Source organism: Boleophthalmus pectinirostris, unplaced genomic scaffold (assembly GCF_026225935.1).
Source record: "Boleophthalmus pectinirostris isolate CB_2022bp ecotype Guang Dong unplaced genomic scaffold, ASM2622593v1 HiC_scaffold_5, whole genome shotgun sequence".
Classification (NCBI taxonomy): Eukaryota; Metazoa; Chordata; class Actinopteri; order Gobiiformes; family Gobiidae; genus Boleophthalmus; species Boleophthalmus pectinirostris.
The window spans coordinates 10,716,516-10,735,676 of NW_026571404.1; the positions used below are offsets into that span (position 1 = coordinate 10,716,516).

At 40.5% G+C, this 19,161-nt stretch overlaps 1 protein-coding gene across 2 annotated transcripts; it reads left to right on the forward strand.

Moving 5' to 3' along the window:
- Positions 1 to 1,585: 1,585 nt before the first annotated feature.
- socs5b (suppressor of cytokine signaling 5b) lies at positions 1,586 to 18,766 on the forward strand. Of its 2 annotated transcripts, XR_008633324.1 has the most exons (3): positions 1,586 to 2,212; positions 10,880 to 14,861; positions 14,918 to 18,766. XR_008633324.1 is itself a non-coding variant. In XM_020935708.2 (2 exons), the coding sequence occupies exon 2, from the start codon at positions 10,909 to 10,911 to the stop codon at positions 12,481 to 12,483; it is 1,575 nt and encodes a 524-aa protein (XP_020791367.1). In that variant the 5' UTR covers positions 1,586 to 2,212; positions 10,880 to 10,908; the 3' UTR covers positions 12,484 to 18,766. The 2 variants fall into 2 exon arrangements, 1 of the variants encoding a protein (XP_020791367.1); XM_020935708.2 differs by having other exon boundaries at positions 10,880 to 18,766.
- Positions 18,767 to 19,161: the final 395 nt, after the last annotated feature.

The window sequence follows — 19,161 nt, forward strand, 5'->3', positions numbered from 1 at the left end:
AATGTATCTTCAAAAAGGCTGGCGATAGTCATTCATGTATAGACATCTTTGCTTATTCAGAGCTCCAAGATTCACTCAGCAAAGGCCCAGTTGGATCCCCTGACCACCTCTGACCTGTGTGGAGTTGTGTGTTCTCTCCATGCCTGCGTGTGTTTCCTCTGGCTACTCCACGACATGATTAGCCAGGATGGTGCCACCTAGTGCCTCCACTCAATTTCATTTCTCTCCAGTGACTAGGTCAGGAATCAAAATACAGTAGATGGTTCGCATAAACCCTGAAAGTGCGAGTTCAGGCACCAGCCAATCAGCGAAGAGCCATATATTCAGTGTTGTCAACGATTCCTGAGATCAAGGATTTAAAGCCAGAATAAAGAGAATGTTTGTTGAATTTTATCAAGGGGAAAGATGTTATTGCCCTTCTTCCAACGGGAAAAGCTTAATATATCAGTTAGCCCCATTAATGGTGCATTACATACTTGACTACCAAATAGCAGCGATTGGTTAAATGATAAAAAGTACCCCCCTACCATCGAGCGAACAAATTCTAACACGGCAAGGACAGTTTCTACGAAGTGAAATGAAGTGAAATCGGCCGATGAATCAGGCTAGGACATGATTACAAGCTAAAAGAAAAATTTTAAATACAAACTTCACATTATTTGTATAACAACAACTACTGCTGTCGTCCTGACCAGGCTTAGCTCAAGACCTGGAAATGGATCAGCTGTTGGCGCCCACTGCTCCTAACAGCTTACCCCAGTGGCATTGATGGATGGGTCAAATGCAGAGGACATACTGACCTTTATTTAACCAAAAAAGTCTCTCAGCGGGAGTCCTGGCATCAGAGGGAAGCCTATTATACATGTTTTTAGTGGCAGGGGAAACCAGAGCAGGCACGGGGAGAACATGCAAACTCCACACAGAAAGGCCCTGTGCAAACGCAGGATCTTCTTGCTGCTCTCACTATATATATTCCTCACAAGTGTATCTTAGTTATAAACTGTGAAGGTTTAACAAGTATAGAGTGACCAGATGTCCCTATTTACCCGGGACAGTCCCAGTTTTGAGCCCTGTGTCCCCTGTCCCATCAGATTTATTCAAAACCAGTGATTTATCCCAGTTTTATACAAGAAATCCTCCAACTGTCCCTATTTTTGACTTAAACCAGGGCTAAACTAAGATTAAACCAGGACTATATCAACTCTAAACCAGGACTAAAACAGAACTATCATAATTTTTGACTAATCTGATCCCCGCCAACTGTAAAGAGGAGCATAAATTGTCCAGAAATCAATGTTGTGAAATGCAGCAACAGAAATTGCTTAGATTATGCACAATCTTACACTCTGTTTTCACAATTTTATTTATATCAAAACCCGGGTGTGTCCCAGTTTAGAATTGTGAAAATCTGGTCACCCTAAACTAGTAGTGAGACACGGGACAGGACAGGTAGTCTCTCTGCACATTTGTTAAATAAATGTGTCTGTCTCACTCTGGATGCTTTGCTCTCTTTCAGTAAGTTATATTGCAAAGTTTTAATAGGCTAGGGGAGTAAAAATAGGCTGAGTGTGTGTGCTTTTTTTTTTTTTTTTTTTTTTTTTTTTTTTTTAAAGCAAATAGCATCATTGGTTGGCGTTTCTCTTTCTTCCGAACCTGCATGACATCAGTGCGTGTGAGTGAGGCTGGCCTTTATAAACCACTCACCTCTCCACGTTTCCAAGCAGCTGCCAGCGGAGAGCCTCGTCTCCCCGCACCGCTCATTGGCGCTGGGAGACGCCTATCACGGGGATCCCACTCGGAGCTCGTCCTATGGCTCGTCCCTGCGGTCCCTATCCTCTCTTGGCCGTCGGAAGTGGCTGTCCCGTCGGCTTTCTCCATTGGCCCTTCCCGCTGTCAGTCGCCTCCCTCTCGGTCCGCCTCTCCGGCTCTGTGTCCGCTCCAGTCTCCGCCGTCATATTGGCTAGACCCCCACCATGACGAAGAAATGCCTCCCCTCGGCCTAAAACAACGATATTTATATTTTAAAGGACTTTAGTTTTATTCATTGGGCATTATAAAGGATTTAGGGATGTTACCGTCCAGTACACGTGAAGATATTGCGCTTTCATCCGACGCCGTGGTCCACAAGGGGGATATAAGCCTGACTTCTCTTAATAGCCATTTTTTGCAGACAAAGAAAGCTGTTGAATAGTGCTTTCAAAGAGGCACACGGGTAAGTCATCATTTCCAGAAAGAATCCCGCACCTACCCCGCATGGCACGCTTGTCTGTTCGGCTTATATCGGCGTTGCACAGCCGCTAAACTTAGTTGTGTAATTTTCTCCGTCGATTTTTCCCGAGCTAACATGCTAATATCCCTGTCACTACCCGATTTGCGTCAGGCGTGCTGCTGGCTTTAACAAAAAACAGTTATAACACTGTAATATTTAGAATTAACCACTTTCTGTCCAAAACGTAAAACAATTAGAGTATAATCGAGGCCAGATTATGCAAATATCCGTAGTTTTTTGAAATTTAGGTGTTAAAATCCGCGTGCAAGAACTCTCAATCTCTGCCGTTTAGTCTTGTTTTTTTCGTTTCCAATTGTTTTAGTTGTGTTATTTATTGACAAAGCTGTTATATATGACGAAACAGAAGATTATTTTAGTTTAGAATAAGATCTAACTTGATTCTTGAGCAGTTTTGTCCGTGTTGCGCCGCCGTACCCGGGATGGTAAAGTAGCGGACGCATGCGCAGAGCACGTCTTGAGGCTAATCGGGCAGTGACGCGAATTGGGTAGCTGCAGTCCCATTCTCCAGAGTCCTGCTTAGCATTTTGACAGACTGGATATAATGGTGTTTTCTAGCGAATACACAATAAAACCTGCATTTGTTTTGTTATCGGAGGCGCTGTAGTTGTGGTTATTTGAGCTGCCATGCAAATCTGGCAGATGAACTTTGTAGAGAAGCGTTTGAAGCGGCCGGAGCTACACAGAGGGATTGACTGTGGATGCTATGAGGCCTCCTTAAGCCCAAAAGGCCTTGGTCCCGCTATCATATCCCTGATATAACAAACTTTACCTTAATAGGTGGTTCCCTGGAGATGTGGCAGGATAATCACTAGGGGCTCTGCATCATATGTAAGCATTCATGCCACGGTTACTGCACAGTTGTTACTTTTGTATTATAGAGGGTTGTTTCTGTGGAAGATTTTCATTTTGATCATTTAAGTTTAAGATTTTTGGACTATCTGTAATGAAGTAGTCAGGTTTTAGTGCACGTTTCACTGTTCTCTAGATTTGTTATTATTTGTTATCTTATTATAGCTTTGTGATACTGTTCTTATTCATATACTCAAGACTTTTCTGACTTGAATGATGTATGAATGACAGTAGTAACAAGTTGCAATAAATTTAAATGATGTGTTAAAAGTTATAGCCTACATTTATCCCAAAAAATTATAATTATACATGGGAAAGGGCTTTGGGGTCTGAACATGTGCCCGACTAATTGAACAGGATTCTGTTTGGCTTCATGACAACACTGTTTTGAATGACGGGGCTAAAGACCTGCACTAAATTAAGAAAACATGCTTTACATAGTTGAACATTGCAATAACAATATGACAATTTGAAAGCTCAACATTGAGATTTATTCTGGGAAACACTATAGTAGGAATTCTTTCCAACATCTATATGTGTTTCACCAGCATTTCACCTTAATAAATTTCCTATAATAACTTTATTCATATGTTGGCTGCAAAAGACGTGCGTTTTATGAGCTAATTTTTCAGTGTAACAATTATCTTAAGATCTTTGGGAACAGTTGCTAAATTTGATGCCCCGCTGTAAAGATTATTTGTATATTTTCAGTAATTTCTGCTGATAATCATGAGAAATTGATAAACCAATTACCCCTGTCAGAGTCACGCCTAGTTGTCATTATCCATATTAGCGCCGCTTATATCTTTACGAATGCATGACACCCGCTCGTATCTCGTTAGCTGTGGTCGGTCTAAAGGCGTCCTCCCTTAATCTTGTCTCCTCTCCAGTTCTTTTGCTGCGCTCACTGTGATCCCTGGAGAATGGGTGTGTGTTGGACTTGGCCTAAAACTATTTGTATTTTCCACTTTGGGCTTTTGAGCAGCTCGCAGAAAGACTGGGTCACTCGGCTGGCGTGGCGTTTTGTTATCAATGCCACATACAGGGAGGATTATATAGGCTAGGCATTGTTTAAATTATTAATCCTGACTTTGCTGAGACGAGGAGACGGTTCCAGCCACATGCCGCCTCTTATTTGGGATGCCACTGGAGAGCTGCATTCAAGACTGGCATGCTTTGAACTTAGGGTTGGAATATTTAATTGGTTGAATCTCTGCTAATCAATTATTGCAATAATTGTAACTGGTTTAGCGACTGAATGATTGTTATTTGAACTACCATGCTGCATGCTGAGAAAAAAAAGGATTTACTCAGATAAAGCAGTAAGACATCAACATGGTTTAGACTTTTTGGATAAATTCATACGTTTTAAAATACAGGATAGATTACTTTGGTTATTATTGCCCAAATTAGTGTATTATCAGTGTTTTTAATTGTGATATTTATTTTATTTATGTTATTCAATTAAAGTCCGTCTATTGCACTAATTATGATCTATGTTATATTGTCGTTTCTTCATCAAAACATACTCAGAGTTTGGTTTCATTCGCACATTTCTGACACGCACACATTTTTGCCGTTTTTCTCTCAGACAGAAAACACCCTGTTCCACCTTGTGACATCATGCAGTAATACAGGAAGTGCTCCACTATGTTTTTAAACTCCATGCAACTGCACTGTAATAATTTGGATAATTTCAGCCCTAGAATTGCCAATTTCTGTTGAACTAAAATTAAAAGGTAGATGTTAACTTGAAAACTATCGCTTCATGACATCACAAGGTGGAACAGCATTTTGAGCTCTGCAGATGTAGACAGACTAATAATAATAATGAAGTGTTACTCAAACATGTGTGAATGAAACAAAACACAAATCCAGGTCTGTTCTTGAGGAGGTTTTATGTCACGTTGGTTCTGTCTCTAGTAGAATTTGCAGAGTTTGTTGTTCGTTTACACTGTTATAATTTAAGCATATGGTGAAATTAAGTAATTATTAGAATGCCATTCAAATGAGTTTCCCATACTACACTTTTGGGCATTTGAATTGGTGCAAATCTTGGCTGCATTAATCATTGGCATTTCTTCTCTATTGTGCTGGACCAAAGCCCTCACATACAAATTGTACTCATTTCCACAACTCAACATGAGTCACTCTAATAGCTGCATGCTCCAAGCTGTTTTAGAGGGTGCATGATGAATAATAGCAGCGTTATTTGATTCAAGACCAAGAACATCTATTTTCTGCCATTACTGTGTTTTAAAGGTGCACTGTGTCGCTTTTCTGGTGAGGAGTTCTCTCCGTTATTACTCTACCTGGAACGTTCCGCACTATGGCATTAAACATATCTATCCTGCTTGTTACAGGTGTTTTATTATCATGAAAAGTTATGTTATTATGTTCTTTTTACAGACCAGGAGTTTGTTTTTTATACCTGACAGTTTCGACTGCTCACTCGCGGTCTTCCTCCATTGTAAGAGCATTATTTGTCAAATCATTTTTAATTTATTATTTGGTATGAAAAACAAACTCTTGGTCTTTAAAAAGAAGCTAATAACATAAAATATCAGAAGACCAAATTAATCTCAGTGAAGCATGAAAAGCTATGAGTGGGGTTGCCTCTCCACAGATCTGACATGTAACATGGCCTCACAGCATCACCCCCCACTAGAAAAGTTTCATAGTGTGCCTTTAAGTACAGATGAATAGTGGAGTGGAGCGGCTCAGCAGTTCACACAGAGGTGAAGGCCTGGCACAGAGTCTGGCTGCCGTCCAACGACTATAAGACAAATGATTTACTACATTTGAATAAGAATATATGTGCAACTCGAGGGTGGGTGATATATTATCTACTACAACAGAGGTGCCTAAACTTGGCCCCCAGGGGGTATAATTTGTCACAGGCCAAATTAGATTATTCTAATTATAATTAGATTATATTATTAGTCTTAATAAGATTTTGATTATTCCTAGAATCTAAGAATAATCTATTTTGATTAAATTTTGTATTGAAGACAGTCTGGAGATGGAAAAGAGGCCAGTCCTGTTTTCCTAATATTCAAAGTCAATTTAATTATACATTAATTTATTTGCAGAAGGACATTTTATGTGCAGACATTTGGTTTGGCCCTCGACTCAAGAGAAAAATTTTGGGCACCCCTTTTCTACAAGATAATTATTATTTTCAAGTTATGCAAATTAGAAGATGGAGTAGGCCTGTTTGGATAATTACTATACTGAGTTATCAATCAATCAATAAACTGTACACAGTATTTTTTGTAGCAGGGATTGGGCTCTTCTCACTGAACTCCCTATCACAGTGGTTGGTATTGTTAGGTGTGCAGCTAACTGAAGTCGAATGCTAACCTCACTGGAAAATTCAGGCGTTTTCAGATTTCGTGATAAAAGGTGTTTTACGTTTACATTGGACCTGGCGCGGTGTGAAGTTACAGTATGAGAGTGCATCAGCACTTTCTCGGGCAGCTCTGCATCCTTCTCTTTAGACAGAAATTATGCAAGACTTAAAGGAAGGAAAAGCAAATCTTAAAAGTGTACTGTGAAACTTTTGTGGTGAAGGGTCTGCAACGGTCTCCTTGAAGATGTTTCTTAGTATGGCATTAAACATATATCGTCATGGAGACAAGGAGATGCCAAAAAGGTTATTTTGTTAATGAAAACTATAATTGTAATTGAAAAAAGCAACATAGAAAAGTTAAATGCTACACCGGAAGAACATTCAAGACAAGAGCATCTCCATGAAGAGTCCCCAACAGAAAAAGTTCCACCATGCACCTTTAAGTGGCTTTGAATTAGAGTCGGATCAAATCAATGGCATTTATGAAAGAATGAATCAACTGAGTTTTCAGTAGTTGCTCCGTTAGGCTCCAGTCCTCCTCTAACTGAAATAATGAAATAAATTAGACAGACCAATACATCTGCTGGTCGATATTTGCACTTTTTACTTTTTTTTTGTATCAGCTATTAGTCTTAAATCTCTAGCGAAGGCCGATATTTAGTTTGGCCCAAGCAGCTGCCTAAATATGCATGAAGAATATATGCATAAAGCTTTATTTATTTATTCTAACATTTTAGTCCAAAGAGGGTACGGCAAGAATGTGACTACACTGCTCTCTTATGTTTGCAGTAAAACAAGTTTGAGTTTGTACTGAAATAAAATTAGATAATTTGGACAAAATGACCAAAATCTGCCCCACATATCTCCTAAAAAAATATCTGTAGAGTTTATTGTTTTTTCTGGACAGGAAAAATCCATATCAGTCGTTCTCTAAAATGAATCAGTATAATTTTAGTAGCATTTTTTAGCATGAAGAAATCTTGTTCCTTTGGCCTTTGACCTGTTTAATGTACATATTGGACTTGGCTCTCTCTTTTTTGTAGCAGGGCTGCATAATGTCAGGAAATTGTGATATTTGATGAAGTTATGTTTAATATTCTGCTACACTGTTGGACTTACAATGACTGTGTAATATGTTAATTTGTGAAACTGAACCAGGACAAGCAAGACTGAAGTTCTAATCGAATATATTTTTTGTCTGCCAGATGAAAAACAGTACTGGATATTTAGGTGATTTTACATTATTATGGTGCGGATTGTTTGCCTTACAGTTGGACATGGAAATACATTGTAAAAAGATGCAAAAGAAGAAGTCAGTTCATTTAATCAGGACTATTATATTTAACAACAGTGGTAATTTCCTCATAATTTCCTCATTAATAAAATAAATAGCTACTGCATTCAAGTTGTGTGGTCCAAATTGATACTTGACAACACACTGGGGGTGTAATACTAATAGTGGAAAGTTTACCAAGGTGACACAATACACACACGCAGTAACAATTATTGTCAAAAAACTTTAAGATTGTCTGAAAACTCAAGAAAAAAGACAATGGATTTAAATAACACATTTTCAGGAGCCTGTGATCAATACGAGTGTTCATGGTCCTGTTTAGGTGTTTGATTTTCAACAAAAAAGGTGAATGAGAGTAACTGAGAACTGTGTGAAAACGGCTGGGTATCGTTAAGAAGTTGCCGATACGATACATATCTCGATACAGTGCACTTTCGATTCGATATGATATATTTCAAATGCGGTTCAATAAAAATAAGTCGTGGCGTGGCATTAAAAGTCTTTGTTAAATCACTTCTTGTGCAAAGTTCATCTGAAACACGCCCATTTTAATGATCAAAATAGTGAAAATGTTGCATGAACGAGTTTCCTTCCACTAAACAAATGACAAAACTGTAGCGCTGTAACAAAATAATCTTATCTAATAATGCAAGGAGCGTTTGTCTGCGTGTCTGTTCCATGCGTAACTCTCAAACTGCCCATCTGACTGAACTCAAATTGGAGGGTGTCATCCTAATGGTACGGGTGTGTGTAGTGCCAATATTCATGTTGTTAGGGCAAAAAATGACAAAGATTTGGTTACTATAATTTTAGATAGCTATGTTTGATATAATTGACAACTTTTGTATTAGCCTTATTTATTTTGCTTTACTCTGGAGCGCTCGAGCTAGCCCGATTCACCATCAGCTGGTTTCACTTCGTGGAAACCGTCTGACCTCGCTGCATTAGAATTCGTTCGCTCGCAGTAGGCAGGTACTTTTTTATTTAACCAATCGCTGCTATTTGGTCGTGACGTATGCAATGCGCTGCCAACGGGGCTAATTATATTAAGCTTTTCCCAAATCTCGTAGGAAGAAGGGCAATAACGTCTTTCCCTTTGATAATATTCACCAAACTTTCTCTTTGTTCCGACTTTAAATCCTCGATCTCAGGAATCGTTGCCACCACAGAATGTATGGCTCTTTGCTGATTGGCTGGTGCTGAACTCGCACTTCTGGGGTTCTTGCAAAACGTCTAGTGTATTCCGATTCCTGACCTAGTCGCTGGAAAGAAATGAAATTGAGCGGAGGCACTAGGTGACACCAGCGGGTAAAACATACCAAAAAACACTCTTGGCGATATATTGATACAACAACCATGATATCGATACTGTATCATCACATTAAACGATTCGATTTATTAATATTTCAGTATTTTTGCACACCACTTTTGTTCCAGTACTTTGTGTTTAACAGCACAAATCATCTCACCTGTTATAGTTCCAGCTAAGTCGGTTCTTTACAGTCAGGTTGAGTTAAAATAAAACGTAGATTAAAGTCTTAATAAATCCTCAGACAGAGCAGAGCCTCTAGTTAGCGTCACACCCCCAGGGGCTGTCGATGACGTCAGCCGCAGAGTATGAACTGTAATCATTAATAGTCTGTCATCGTCTTGGGTAAATGAGAAAGATAAGTATAGAAGTTACCAGACCTTCCTTTGCACATAGTTTTTTTTATTGTTTTTTGTGGATTGATTCAAAGAGCCTCAGGAAGTTTAGCTACTCATCATTTATTATCATTATATGCTCAGAGATTTCAGACTCAGATTTGACTGTATTAAATCTGGTTGAACAAATATCTGGAGTCTTTGATCGACGCTGTGGGCCAAAGTTCCTGGATGGCAGACGAGAGGCTGAGGTGCTATTAGGTGATTCATGCTTAAACTAGTTTTAACCTGAAAACGAAAAGTACTAAATCCCATTATAGCTGCAGTACTGAACTTTTTTTCTCTTGTAAATTAGTAAAATGTATTTACTTATATGTATTTTTTGTGAATTATTAATGGTAATATCAAAAATGCCTCCAATCCAATACATTATAATAGATATTAGATTTTCTTTTTACTTTACTTTATTCTATTTATTTTATTTTTCGCTGATTTATTGAGACTTTCTTGTTCGTTTAGCTTGCTTGCCCTGAACATATCTTTTCCAGATCCAGATTTTCATTCTTTGTGCAGTATTATTAAACAGTGAATTAGTTTGGTCAAAGAAGGCAAAATGAAGGATGTAATTAGAACAAAAATGAAGCCAAGTGCACTGAACCCAGACAAAGGAAAGATAGGCAGCTCTTTTGGCCCTGACAGCAAAATTTATAGCTGTTAGATTTATGCTGAACGCTCCATCAATTAAAATAAGAAGTTGCAGAGTCAGCATGTCGTGGTAATTGGCTGTCCCATTTCCTGCAGGGACTGGCTTTTTGTCAGTAACAATTATCCAACAAAAATGTCTAGATGCCCATAAAGTGGTTGTGTCTGGGGTAGCGCCTTCCCGGTGGCTGGTGGTTGTATAATGTGCTTCATGTGTCAACACTGTGACGAGGCTACACGTCCAAATACATGTCAACTACTGTTTGAGAGATAAATCAGCAGCAGCAGGGTGTGTGTTAGAGCCAGGCCTGGTCAGGTCTAGACTGGCTCAGTAATACAGTACATACCTCACATCAGCTGTGAGCAGATCCCCGTTCATTTATAGCTGTGGCCTTGTGCTGCTGCACGTCTGCCTGGCAACTCCTCACGCTCGACTCCCTCTCCTCTCACACCAGCGCCCAAACCATGTCTAATTACTAGATACACAGCAGTCTGGGGAATTTAAATGTAGAACATTCTGCATGCTCTGAACCTGGGGCTACGGAGCTGCTCCAAAGTCTGTGTCACAGATTTCATGTGAAGTTTAGAAACAAATAACTTTTAATCAGTGATATGATCAATCAGTCATTGATCAAATCACTGAGTCTGAGTTATTTCTGTTGAATTCCTTCTCTAAACAGTTCCATTGTCCATTGATGTGCGCCCACTATAAGCTTGTGTCTGACTCTGATCTTCCTGTCTCCTGCAGGTCCCAGCAGCTCTGAGCACAGAGGGACCATGTGGAGTAACCTGAAGAGCAGATGTCAGACCCTGTTTCACAGCAGCAGTGCCGCAGCAGAGGGCCGTCCTGAGGCTGAGGAGGTGCACTGTGTGGTGGAGCTGAGCCCCTCTGAACCACCACCCTCCACACCCTCCAGCCCAGCACGGAGCCCGCAGCCTGCCCCAGCCGCCACAGGGCGGCGCCATCACAACTGTGTGTCGGACATCCCGCAGATAGTAGAGATCTCCATAGACAAGGACACAGAGGATTTACGAGGAGGGGCGGGCGTGGCCCTGGCCCGTAGAGACTCGTACTCTCGGCACGCGCCATGGGGTGGCAAGAAAAAACACTCATGTTCCACCAAAACTCAGAGCTCTCTGGAGGGCCGCTCTGGCAGGCTGAGGAGCAGCCGCAGAGAGAGGCGTTATGGGGTCAGCTCGGCCCCAGAAATGTGCGACTCTGTCCCAGGCCGAGGGGTCAACGGCCGGACCCTCAGACAGCGCCTCAGTGACACGGTGGGCTTGTGCTTACCTCTGCCCACGCACAGGCGCTCCCGCTCAGCCAAGTCCCCCATCTCCACCAAACGAAAGATCCATCTAACAGAGCTAATGCTGGAGACCTGCCCCTTCCCCCCGGGGTCGGACCTGGCCCATAAGTGGCACTTGATCAAACAGCACACGGCGCCCGTGAGCCCCCACTCCTCCACAGCTCTGCTGGACGCCTTTGACCCGGGACAACCGTCTCCGGAGGACGAGGAGGAGCGTCTGCGTGAGCGGCGTCGCCTCAGCATCGAGGAGGGTGTGGACCCGCCCCCCAACGCCCAGATCCACACCCTGGAGGCCTCCGTTCCCTCCTCCACACTCTACAAACTGGGACCAAAGATGACCCCCGGTCTGGCAGAGGCCGAGGGCCGCTCGGGGGCCGCTGGGGCCTCGTCTCAGGACTGTGACTCTGAGGAGGACTCCACCACCCTGTGCCTCCAGGCACGACGCCCCAGACAGAGGCACGCCTCGGGGGAGGGCCACAGCCGGCAGCAGCCAGGGCCCTGGAAGGTGCACACTCAGATAGACTACATCCACTGCCTGGTGCCAGACCTGCTGCAGATCAGCGCGCTGCCCTGTTACTGGGGCGTCATGGACCGCTACGAGGCAGAGGCTCTGCTGGACGGCCGGCCTGAGGGCACCTTTCTGCTGCGGGACTCTGCACAGGAGGATTACCTGTTCTCTGTTAGCTTCCGTCGCTACAATCGCTCGCTACACGCGCGCATCGAGCAGTGGAACCATAACTTCAGCTTCGACGCTCACGACCCGTGCGTGTTCCACTCGACCACGGTCACGGGGCTGTTGGAGCACTATAAGGACCCCAGCGCCTGCATGTTCTTTGAGCCTCTGCTGACCGCTCCGCTGCACCGGACCTTCCCCTTCTCGCTGCAGCACTTGGCGCGCGCCGCCATCTGCCGCCGGACCTCATACGACGGCATCGGGGCGCTGCCTCTGCCGCCCGCGCTGCAGGACTTCCTAAAGGAGTATCATTACAAACAGAAAGTACGAGTGCGCTGGCTGGAGCGAGAGCCTCCGCTTAAGCTCAAATAGTCTGAGATTAATTGAACTAGAGATGTTCCTGATCAGGAGGCTACGGCTCTGGTGGGAATTAAATGTAACAAGCTATACCAGATTCATTCTAATCTTTAGTTATTACTTACATCACAAATACATATGATTATACTCAGTATAACGGCAAGCACACGGCTTGTGTAACAGGTTTTCTTTGAGAGCGAGGGAAGGCACAAATATCAGCACTTTGTGTTTTTTCTCTTCATTTTGTGCTAAATGTCTGCCTGACCCCACAGCGCCACCTGCCTGTGACCTGCATGCCTCCCTGACACCCCGGTGGTCACATCTGTACAGTGCACTCTCCATGTCTTTGTCTTTAAGCACCGAGTTGCATCAGGCTCTGCTCCTCTGCAGACACCACGAGGGGGGGTTAAGTAGGGTAATTATTATAATCAGACAGATCTAAAACACCGCGCAGAAATATTGTTGGTCCTAGAAATAATGAAGACTAAAAGTTGTATTGATCGCGTTTGAATTATTTTAGATAGTGTTCTAAATCATGTGACTGCAGTGTTACATTTGGTGCTAATCTCTGAGAGGTGAAGGCTTTGCTTCAGGGAAAAGAAACATTAACAAAAGTCGCTTTAATTGTGTTAAATAATGGATCAGTCTGCAGCGTCCTACTTATAACAAGATTATCTTCAACTCCACTTTCTACTAAAGCAGCACTCGGTTCATTTACTTCAGCGTGCTCCGGTGGCACTCCCAAAGAGGAAGCTACTGCACAGATTTTCATTGCCAATATCAAAGCACATGACATACTTTTAAACATTATGTTGCGTAGTTTAAAAGTAGCTATGTTGAAGTCTGGCTGTATTAGCCCATATTCAGTCAGTTTACAATTACTTTGGATCTAGTCAAGTAAGTGAATCTGTAATGACTTTATCTTGATAAATCTCATATTTTATTAATACATGAGTTTAGAGAGCAGCTGAGTGGTTCATTCAGATCTGTGTTATGGGGGAGGGAGAGAGCAGCAGGTAAAACTGTGGCATAAATGTGAAATATTGATGAGATCACAAACCGGAAAAGTTCGGCTGGAGGTCTCAGACGGGCTCATATTTCACTGCATATGAGTCTATGATACACACCGGATATTAGGACTAATGACAAGGCATTATTCATGAACACAGAGTATCCCGTTTTCCACAGAGCCACCCAACCCTCCTCCAATGTGTAGATCTGTCACGAGCAAGTTCTTGACAGCAACTTATCATCCCTCAGTAATATTTAATGTATTGCATCCATTGGCCTTACAAATGAGTGAGCCCAGAATGATACGGCGCAAGATTGACCAAAATATACCGTTAAATAATTGACAGATGATGTTAATTCAGTATAACACAACTATGGTAGACTGTCTGTTACATATGTACTTGAAAAAAATAACAACTTAATAGCAAAGTATAGCCATTTTCCCATTATATTTTCCCATAGAAAAACATAGGCAAAGCTCAATCTGAACACGATAACAAATTTGAAGTGCGATATATGACTTTTTAACAGTCTCACAATGAATATTTGTTGTTTTTTTTTTGTATCTGTATGGAAAAAGGCAGATTAAACTCTTATAATTCACAAGTTTAATCTGTCGTTATATAAATACATCATTTTTAGTACTTTATTCTGCATAAATAGTTGCAGTTTTGGGTCAGAGATACGCAATAGTTTTGAGAGCTCTTGCCACGCCCCTTTTTAAAATCGACTCACCCATCTTTAGTCAACCAGGAATTTCATTATTGCACTACGGCCCTAAATATATCGCACGTCGAAATTTGTTATCGTGACACAGACCTACCCTCACCTCTCTCCTGCGCCCCATAATCACCGCTCCGTTTCTCCAAGCGGGGTATTAATTCTCAGAGGCCGCTATGTGACTGCAGGAGGCCATTTTTCGTAACTCCCCCACCTGTTTCTGCTCCATCTGTCTACGTCGCGCAGATAAGAACGTGATTTAGAGCGCTGAGTTGTCCCGCCGTGCCCTCAGTCCCGGGCTATTCAAACTGTCAGGGCGAGAGATTAAGTTTACAAGGGCTCTCAGTAATGTCAGAGCACGGGGAAAAGCGTTTCAGAACAGTGCACAATGGAGTCACAAAGTTTTCGGATAGAGTTAACCGTTTCGAGATTTGGGAGTAAAACTGGTGACAAAAATAACATCGAGAGTAGCTGCAGATTTCTCATTAATTTTCAAAAAGTTACAAGTGCTGCTAGTGGCTCAGTGCAGGTTACCAGATACGGGGAATCCAATTGCTGTAGCCTTATTTGAAAATATCTCGAAAACTTGAAACTACAGCAAAACATTTTTTTCACTTTGCACCTAATCAAGTTTCAGAAATAGACTTTAGCTACAATTTTACGTCCAGTAGTCACGAGCGTTGAAGCTTTTAAACTTAAATTGGACTTTTCTGATGAGTTATTTTCTATATTTCCTGAATCACAAGTCCTCACGGCTCAGTTTATTCAGCTTTAGATTCATTAATTTATCTTAACATAGTTCCTGTAGTTTTGTATTTTACATTTCAAAGTCCAAACATCTGCAATACGTTGAACAAACTGTATATCCGTTATGAACCTAAGATGTAGGTTTGCATCGCTCAGTATTCACATTTTTACACTTGAAGTCTGCACTTTACTTGCCATATAATGTAATTTTTTTTGTACAACTTCCAAATGTTTGGACACATCCGTTCTTAATTGCAGGACTTATATTATGTTAACAGTTTTATTAGTTTAAAGTGTATGGATATTTATAGGGAAAACTCTAGCCACGTTTTTTTTAACTCGTCCAAAAGATTTCAATATTATTTAAAGTCTACACTGCAAAAAAGATTATCTGGATAAATTTAAAGTACCTTGGATTTGATGAACAATATTTGACTTATTTAGATGTATGTACTTGTTATTATTTTTTCAATTTGTAAGAATTCAAGACATTTATGACCAATTTCCAGTTTATACATTTTAAGAAAGCAGTGAAATCAAACTTTTTTAACTACAGATGAGCAATATTGATAAATAAATACTATGGCAGTTGATCACAAATGTCTTTAATATGTAAAAGTAAGTACAACATTTCAGAAATATCACTTTATTCTTTTATTTCAAACACTAAATTGCAAGATGAGTTTACTGACTAGGAGTATATGGTCTTTATTAATCAAATTTACATTTTTAGATACTTCTCCTACCGCAAGGGTCTCCAACCTTTTTCCTGTGCTGAGCTACCTTTACAAAACAAAAATGCCAAAAATGAGAAAAACAAAAATGAGAGTTACTAATTTTAGCAGTTGCAAGAAATTGAGAAAATATGGGGCATAGTTAAAAGCTTATAAAACATAAACCATTATCCAGTCATGAGTGCAGAAATTCAGCATCAAAATGATAAATTTACAATGGTTAATAATCAGATTTTAGTTATTCAGCACATTATGTATAATTCAGAAATCCCTTGGTGAGCTCCTTGGAAGGGAGTGGAGAGCTACAGGTTGGAGACCCCTGTCCTACAATATACTACTGTTGAATTATATATATATGAAATGAATTTAGATTAATAATGCCCTGATTTCATTTAATTTCTGTAGATAATCTTTTTTACTGTGTAGAGTCCGGGTAAAGTTGTCGTGCTGCAGACTGGTGCTTGGACAGAGCCACATGGAGGGTCCTGTGATGCAGAGGGGAGTGAGGGGATCTTTTCTGACTCCTGTATGAACCACCCCTCTGCCTCTTCCCCTTTTTCACCCCGCTCACCCTTTTTCCTCCCCCCATCTCCTGTCCCGTCACCGTGAACTCAGGCAGCCTCCCCCTCCCACCCACCTACCCAACCCCATCGCTTCGAGAGTCCAACCCCCCGGACCCTCATGCCCCGTTTTCCCCATGGGAAATTTGTGACATTAACCGTAGCACATGTTTGCCATATAACCCCTTAGCGTTAGGAATAAAAAGACTTTGTATGTATGACGAATGATGAATTATATGTAATAGGAGCCTGATGAAAAGACGATATTTTCTGTGGTGCATTAACTGTCATGAACCCATTTGCACACGCGCTGCAGATAGAAGAGATAGGACACCTGCATTTCCACTGTCTCACGCATCGAACCAGACCCAGACCCAGCGCCAGGACTAAAGCCTAAGCCTGGACTAAACCTGGAGTCTTGACTAAATCCAAGCGTGTGTAAAATGGACCACATTACCCAGAATCCCCGCTTTCTCCCAAGACCTCTTTTCCACTGAGATAAACTAAAAGCTGCTTCCTGGGCTGAGATTTGAACTTTTTTGTTGTAATTTTTCTCAGTATTTACCTAAGACATGCCCGTTTTTATCATATTTTTATCTTTTTTTTTCAATACCATCTGAGTTTTTCCACGTATCAACGCCAAATAATGTCCACATAATTCACATTTTACTGTCTTCTCTGGGGAGATTCCCAAACTCTGAGCTGCTGTCGAGCGAAATAAAGTTGTCTAGGCCTATAGATCTTCCACCTTAATCATAGTAAATTAATAGTATAAAACTTAAAGATGGTCCAGTATTGATTCTTTGAGCTGATATACGATATTTGTCTTGCAGTTGTGGCCAATAATGATATTTGCCGATTTATATTAAGCTTTTAAAATCCATATCAATGACCAAATGTATGTTATGTTACAGTCAAGTTCACTCTTTAACTTTTCGCTTTTGTTAAAATAACAAACAAGGCAAACAAAATATCAAATATCGGTACACTTTTTAATATTGGACCAATACCGATATCTGGAAATCCTTCAGTATCACAGATAACCTATTAATCATCCCTTAACCCTAGAATTATTTGAGAATTATAATGTGTACTCACCTTTTTTTCATTTAAAACCAAATACCAGAACTTTCTTTCCTGGAGAAGTCGGTGAAAATCAGGCCAACCATTTGTATTTCTCAGATGAATTCTACATTACAGCTTATGACAGTCCTTATTACAATTTTACATTCGTTTCAAAGAACCCATTGTTTTTAAATAATCTCAAAACTGTAACCTTAAAATGGTAGTTTCAAAATCAAAGAACAGAGCCCAAACTCAGTGGAAAAGAGGTCCACGCCACAAAAGCTGTCAACTTGAATTCTCTGTTCCCAATGGAGAAAAATGCCATGAAAATCTTTTATTGTCAATAATAAGAAACTATTTATCTAACCTAACAGAGCCTCAAAGCTGGGTCTGGTCCTTATAGTTTTGCCACAGCATTTTAAAGGTACGACAAATTTTAAGAAGATATTTTAAAAAGTTCATGTTTCCCATATATATTTAAGAGGTGCTATTAAAAAAAATTATGTAGAGTAATTATTTTTCCTGATCTCTTATGCAAATACGGAGTTGGTATGGTTGAAATCCCGTCACTTTATGCTGAATGTGCACAAAAGTTTGTCTGGATGTGAAAGAAAAAGAGGACTATTATAGGACGTGGTTGTTGTCATGGGACTGCCGTTTCAACCAATCACTGAAGCCGATTTAAGACCTGGCAACCGAAGCTAATAGGTTGTGTTCATTCAACGTTTTATATTATCCAAAATTTTTATTGAGTTGGAGGGCAGGGGAGAATTTTAAGGTAGAATTTGCGTTTTAACTTTCAAATTGCAGTTTTGTCCTGGTTTATGGGCCTATCCACATGAAATAAAAACTGGCACAAAGTTCAAAATGTTCTGTTTGCAAAAATAAATAAGGTGAATTTAGTTTTTTTGCTGTTGTATTTAAAAGTGGTGGCCTTTTTCACCCAGGCATAATCAACATGTGGAATTTTTGGGCCGTTTCTTAACCAAAAATGTTAAATTTGTTTCTCTATTTGGATATTTCTTTCAAAAAACAGTGAGTTACAAAGTCCCCTGACCTCCATCCTAAATTACAACATCGAATTATAGAATATCGTGAACGCAACCTACCACAGAAGCTGATTTCAGACCAGGCTAACGAAGCTAAATTTACAAATAATTGTCCCATTGTTCCTTGCTCTTGGTTCCCTCTCTTTCTCTCCGATGTCAGGTATAGGACTGGAGCGTGTAAATGGCATAAACATTGGTCACATTTCACAGTCTGTTCAATGTAACTGCTTCACCGTTGGTTAAAAGACAATGAAAGTTGTTGTTTTTTCTCCGGTAAATACCTGTTCATTTGAAAGAGCCGTATGATGCTATGACACTTGTAGCTGTCACTATTGGTGCTTGGCTTATGCTTCATTGTCTTAATATTCCAAATAAAACTGTTAAGTGTAATCTACACTGGCCCGAAACTTCAGCCTGACTCCGCCTTTTTATTCTAATACCAGTATGAATATTGTGCTTTTATTTGTAATTGATGCTTTGCAGTGACATTACTCTGTGGGTGTGCTGCGTGTACATCTACGGTGAAATATTCTGCAGTTTCCATGGTGATACAATGCACACACAAAGCCAGATAACTTTTAAGATCATCTGAAAGCTCAAGAAACGTACAACATTACTTTTTTCCTGGGGACCCATATTTTAAAAGTCACAAAACCTCTCAACCAAAGTCAATAGACATTATTTGTAATTCACAAAATAAAGGTGGGAAAATTATTGAACATTAATGAGGATATTTTATTGTTGACTGAGTGATCGAGTCTCTGAACAATTCTTATTACTCAAGTTTTAAACAATGAAAAACAGTCA

Coding starts and splice junctions, on each gene's coding strand:
- socs5b (XM_020935708.2), top strand. CDS start 10,909: ATGTGGAGTAACCTGAAGAGCAGATGTCAGACCCTGTTTCACAGCAGC.